This window comes from Lonchura striata, chromosome 5, assembly GCF_050655825.1.
Source record: "Lonchura striata isolate lonStrDom1 chromosome 5, ASM5065582v1, whole genome shotgun sequence".
In the NCBI taxonomy this organism is placed as follows: domain Eukaryota; kingdom Metazoa; phylum Chordata; class Aves; order Passeriformes; family Estrildidae; genus Lonchura; species Lonchura striata.
The window spans coordinates 37,914,348-37,920,347 of NC_140707.1; the positions used below are offsets into that span (position 1 = coordinate 37,914,348).

The 6,000-nt window shown below is 52.3% G+C and overlaps 2 protein-coding genes across 2 annotated transcripts in view; one reads left to right on the forward strand and one right to left on the reverse strand.

Annotated features, from left to right (window-relative positions):
- Positions 1-2,340, reverse strand: part of CDAN1 (codanin 1) — a 31,235-nt gene extending 28,895 nt beyond the window's left edge. The window contains exon 1 of the mRNA XM_021533520.3: positions 2,162-2,340. Within this exon, the coding sequence (XP_021389195.3) occupies positions 2,162-2,257 (96 nt within the window). The 5' untranslated portion in view covers positions 2,258-2,340. The remainder of the gene's footprint in view (positions 1-2,161) is intronic.
- An 84-nt stretch (positions 2,341-2,424) lies between these two features.
- LOC110472162 (uncharacterized) lies at positions 2,425-5,726 on the forward strand. The gene is made up of 2 exons (XM_021533615.3): positions 2,425-3,042; positions 3,826-5,726. Exons 1-2 carry the CDS (start codon positions 2,592-2,594, stop codon positions 4,482-4,484), a joined length of 1,110 nt encoding a protein of 369 aa, XP_021389290.3. The 5' UTR covers positions 2,425-2,591; the 3' UTR covers positions 4,485-5,726.
- Positions 5,727-6,000: the final 274 nt, after the last annotated feature.

Below are 6,000 nucleotides of genomic sequence, written 5' to 3' on the forward strand. Positions count from 1 at the left end.
CAGAAAAATCTACAATCTGCAAGGTCTCAGTGCCCTATTTTCTGTGAATGCCGCCTGCTCCCACAGAGGGGTGCTAGAACAATGGAAGAAGCACTTGGAGTCCTGCAGCGCCAAATACAAGACCAAAGCTCCTCTTCCATTTCAATTAAATAATTGTGCTCAAGACCTCACGGAGGTCTAAACAGAGACTCTTCAACTTTAAGGTGCATGAAGTTTATACTTGAGAAACTTAAACAAAAACCCCACCACTGACTCAACACATTTGATATGTAAACAGGTGGTGGTGATCTTATAAGGGCAAACCTAACGAAAACAACTTCATGCTACATGTGTAGTTTAAAGTTTTGTACCCTAGACAAAATTAATTTGTTCCTAACACTGCACCAGGTTTCTGTTTCCTCTCAATGGGATTCAGCAACGTTTGCAACAACAGGAGAAGTTCTCAAAGGCAGCAACTTTTTCCTTACTAATACTGAAAGCATTGCATACATACTCCAGTAAAGTTATATTCACAACCCTAACTAGTCAAGAAAGCAAATGCTGTTTCTGAAGATGGTTTCTGCATGAAAGAAGCAAAAACATGCCTGTAACTGGACTCATACAGTCTTCAACACCTACACTAAAATTCATATTTGAAAACATGAGACCAATTCAGCTCCTTGGAGAAGTGTGAAATTCTGACACAGCCCAGATAACAAGCCAAGCAGCCAACAAGCAGTGAAAAAGCACAGGTCACAATACAACCCCCATGAGGTGTCAGACGACCATCTCCAGCCCAAAACTGCAATGAGAGCTTGAGCAAGACATAGCCTAGCATTCCTTCCCCTGGAATTAGCATAGGAGCACAAAGATGATTGCAGTCTATGCTATGCAGAAGGTTGGGTAGTTTCTCCAAGTTTTCAGTTCACAACCTATTTTCACTCATCTTTCTCTGTCCAAGTTAACTGAGCTTTGGTTCTTCCATAACTGGATAACAACAACCTGCTCCCAGCTGCAAACCTCCCACTTGCTTTCTCATGCTGAAGCAACTGCACTGCTCCCAACAGTAAAAGGCAGCAAGAAATTCCCTTGCAAGGGCAAACTTTTTTAACTCCACACCCCTCACCCACACAATGAGCTGCCAGGATCTCAAACTTCATAATGTCCACAGGTCTGCTTCTGCAAGTCACAGCTGAAGAAATACCACACAACATAAAAGTGCTGGTCCATTTTTCCCACACATTTAGGATGACAGTAATACTCAACTAACACATGGGGGTGACACTAGTGAGTTTTGATTTTAATACTAGATAACACTATTCAAGGGGCTCACGTAGAAAATGCTCTAAATGCCAATTGTTTCTCTGTGGTATTCTCCATGTGAAACTTAAGCACTCCTAGCGTTTCTTACAGTTACAAATCGTTTTCTTTCCACAGGAACCCAAATCGTTAGTTACAAAACCCAGCCAACAAGCACCCTCTCCCAGCCCGCAAAGATCCTCCTGAAGCTCCAGGCGGGACGAGCGTCCAGCCGGGAGGCGCGCCGGCGCCTGCACAAAGCCATCACCGGGCGCTGACAGCCTCGTCCTCCTTTCACCGCTGCCTTCCCCTACGAAGGTGCGGGAAGCGTCACCCCTAGTGCCATCGCGTTCCTCGGGACACCAGCTGTGCTGTGCTGCGCTGCTCGCCCCTCGTCCCGCTGGGCTCTGCGCTGGCACACGGCAGCCCGGGCTCCGGGCGCTTCGCCACGGGCTCCGGGCGCTCCCCGCGCCCGCGGGGCCTCCCCGGAGCCGCCGCCCGCCAGAGACCGCCGGGCGCGGGGCGCGGAGCTCCGGCGGGCTCAGCCCCGCGCGCTCCAGCGGTTCCACACGCCCGCCGGGCCGCTCCCGGCGCAGCTCCCCGCCGGCGGCCTCGCCTTCCCGCCGCCGTGCCCGGAGCCCGCCCGCGCCGGGGGCGGTGCCGCCGCCGGTTCGACAGCAGCTCGGCCGCTGCTGCAGAACGGCGCCTGACGGGGCCCCGGGCTGACCCACGCGGGCTTCGCCCCTCACAGCAGCGCGGAGCGGACAAACTTTCCCGCACGGCCCCGGCCGCGGCAGCGGAGGGCGCCGGGGGAGCGGCGCGGCTGCGGGCCCGGCCCTGCCAGAGCCAGGGCGCTGCGGGCGGACGACCTAGCGCGCGTTACCTCAGCCGGGCGGCGGCCGGGACCGCGCCGGAGCCACCGCACCACGGCGCTGACCGGCACCTCTTCCTGCAGCAGCAGCTCCAAAACCGCCGCCATTCCCGGCCGCGCTCCCGCCGAGCACGCGCACAGCCCGCGCCGGGGGCGGGCCCGGCGCGTCCCCCCTTCCCGCGGGGGCGGCGCCGAGCGGGGATTCCCGCCGGGGAGGCGGGCGGGGGCCGCGCCCCCTCCCCATGTCAACACGCGGGGCACGGGGCGCCTGCGCCGGTCCGTGCGCGTCTTTTCCTCTCATGCGCGGTATTTCCTTCCCCAGCTAGGCTCGGGGCCCGGCCTAGCGGCGGCGGCACCCGCGGGCCGGGGCGCGGGGAAGGGCAGCGGCGTCCCCCCTCCCCGCGGCTCCTCGCCCGCCCCCCGCCGACACCCGCGGCGGAGGATGGCCGAGGACTCGCCCAAACGGCGCAAGGCGAACTTCAACGAGGCGGAGACGGAGGTGCTGATCGAGCAGGTGCTGAAGCACGAGCAGCTGCTGTTCGCGGCGGGACCCGGCCGCGCCTCCGCGGGCCAGAAGCGGAAGGTGTGGGAGCTGATCCGGCACAAGGTGAACCCGGTGGCCGCCTGCCCCCGCGACGTGGAGGACCTGAAGAAGCGCTGGCGGGACCTGAAGCGCCGCGACCGCAGCAAGCTGTGCCGCCTCTCGCAGGGCTGCGGGCCGCCGCCGCCCGCCCTCGGCCTCCTGCTGGCCCCCGAGGAGCTGCCGCCCGCCGCCGCGCCGCCCGCCCGCCGCCAGCGCCGCCCCTACGGCTCCCTGCTGCCCGCCGAGGCCGTGCCCATCGTGGGCGGCATCGACACGCTGGAGCTGCCGGGCGCCGTCGTGGGGGACATGGGTGAGTGCGGGAGCGACCCCCGCGGACCCTCCGCCCGGCGTCCCCCGGCGGGAGCCGCGGTCTGCGGGGGAGCGGCGCTGCCCGCCCGCTGCGTGCGCGCAGGGACCGCGGGACCGGCCCCGCAGAAAGCGCTGGTTCGGACCCTTGGAAAGGCAAAACGTATACGCACACACAACTGTCAGGCTTCGTGCTCTAGGTCATAGAAGTGCCTAAGAACAGCACTTAAGAGTAAAAACAGCGTCTCGTAGCAGATGCTGCCCATCCACGAGGTGTTAGACCCGGCCACCGATCTTCACTGTTGCCGTAATTATTCTTGCAAATGCAAAAAGCCATGGCAGCACGCAGGTCCAGCCAGTACAAAGTGCTGCCAGCACGTAATTTCGTATGTGCCAGTGATATTGTCCTAGCACGCTGGAATACCAAGGAATTCTCACAATCCAGTGTTTCAGCAATACTCTTACTGTTTACTGCGTGCACAATACAGCATGAAATGAGCATGCAGTGAACTTTGGGATCCTAAAGCTTGGCTTCTGTGGTGGTAAGGGAGCTGTAGTATGCAGATACATGGTTAACTGCTGAATGCATATTTATGGTTTTCTTACCACCTATCGAGGTAATTTGTATTCTAAAACCATCAAAGATAACAAGACTCTCAAACTCCCACTATGTTTCAAGGACTGATGTTAGTGCTTAGTGGATGAGAAAATACATCACCACTGAGATTATGAAGTTTCTCATGGGCTTTACTTTGCTTTTCTTCCCTCCCCCCCTCACCTTTTCTAGGGTTTAATGGCAGTCCTGGCCCATCTCATCAATCCAGTCTTGAGCAGATGAACCTCAAAGAAGAAATAGTAGTGAAGGTGGTGGAGACAGAAGAAAGCTCTGAGGACATGGTAGTGGTTCCACCTAGTCAAGAACAACTGCCTTTTCTGGGGACATCAGGCGGTGGTTCCTCTGGGAAAGTAAAAGCCAAAACAAAAGGCAGGTGCCAGGCAGACCAAAATGAAATGACTGAAGAGCACCTACTGCAGATTCAGCAGACCCAAATACAGGTGATCCAGTCTGGCTTTGACAGTGTCAACCACAATCTTCGGCTGCTGCAGCAAGGCATGCAAGATCTGAATAACAGCATCAGCATCATGGCACATACGCTTGTTGCTATCAAGAACGTCTATGTGAAAAACAACACTGGCCCAACCACACATGCCACTGCCTCTACTCAGACCACAGCTGGGTACCTGAGCCCAGGATCCCCCCAGCTCTCTCCTGCTAAGGACAGAGCTAGAGCACAGGTAGCTGGAAGCAGCAGCAGAAGCAGCAGCTGCAGCTCCAGCTCCATGTCACAAGAACCAGGTCCTTCCGAGTTTCCTAGGCCCCCCCTGAGAACCATTAAGAAAGAACATCCAAATGGCTGCTACTACTTCTGCTTTGCAGATGTGTAAAAACTTGCATATATGTAAAATGACTGTGTTGTTGGGTGCTGATGTATGTTCTGCTCTGGCCTGCAACTTCGAAGGAGCAAAGTGGACTTGCCTCCCATGTTTTTCCCAGTGGGAAACATTTTGCTATAGGTGGCATTAAACACTAATTGCCAGTCTCCAGTTAATTCTGATGCAGTTGGCTAATAAATTTATTATTTTCTTTATCCCCTTATTCTCTTAAAAAGCAAACATATGAGTAAGACTTTCGTCTGTATCATCCTTTGTTTAATGTCACCTTGTGAAAAATAAAAGGCATGAAAGTGAGGTAAAAAAGTAACATTATAGTTACTACCACCAGGAGCTATCTCACTGAAGTTACTAGGTTCTTGGATTAAACAAGCCTCAGAAGTAGCTGGCTTTTTAAATACTTCTCTTTTCTAATAGTTATGTTGGGGATGTTTGCTTGGTTGTTGTTGAGTTTTTTTAAGTCTGAGCTGTGCAAGGCATCACAGAAGGAGTTTAAGATACTTGCTTATTCTAGGAATGGTTTAGCACTGAGTATTCATGAGTGTCCTACTCAGAAGTTATACATCTTTGTTCCACTTGGCTGTTGTTCATTCCCAGCTTGTCAAATGCACCTTCTCTTCAGAGACATTGTGTATTACTGCACTAGCAGGGTAGTCTCTTTTTTTGTCACATGGTTAAAATAGAGAAATACAGAAAAATGAGGAATGGATGAGTGATGCCTGTTGCTGACATATAGGTTATATGTAGGCTGTATCTTCATCTGATTTTGTAAGCCTTATGGCATCAATACCACAGTATTTGAAATACAGAGAGCAAAAAGCTTTGTATTGTTTTACATGAAATGGAAGTCAGAATTGCTGTTAAATTACAGGAGGCAGGGGCTCACTTCATTCCAGACAAATGCTCCTGCGTAATTTAGAAAACTTTCATTATCATTTCCTTTCTTATAACTATATAGCCAAGGAAGAAGAAACATAATGAAGAGTTGGAGCAAAATGTAACCTGGTGTCACCCCTGAAACAAGCAATAATCATTTCATCTTCATGCCAAAAAGAAAAATCGCCATTTTACATTTAGATAGGGAAAATTATTGTCACTGGCACTATTTTAAGTTGTTTCAGGCTTATATATTAGAGTCACTCTACTTTGCACAATTCAGAAGTAGCAGAAGTGCAATGTTCTTACATCTGTAAGATGTCTGTACCAGAGTTCAAACAAAAACACTCTCACCTGAAATTTTGTCCAATGACTTGAAAAATCATACAGGTGCTCTTCTTAAGCATTTATCACCAACATTTTAAAAGGCTCTACAGATAAATTTGCCCTATAGCAATGACTAGCTGCTTCTAGTGTTACAGTCAGTTTGCACATTCCTGCTGCAGGAATTTAGCAAATACAAATAACATAGAAAATCACAATTGAATTGCCCCTCTCCCAGAAGCATAAGGATATGTAATCATAGCATAAGGTAGGCCACTTTTGCAGTCAGCTTTGACTGATCACCACCGTA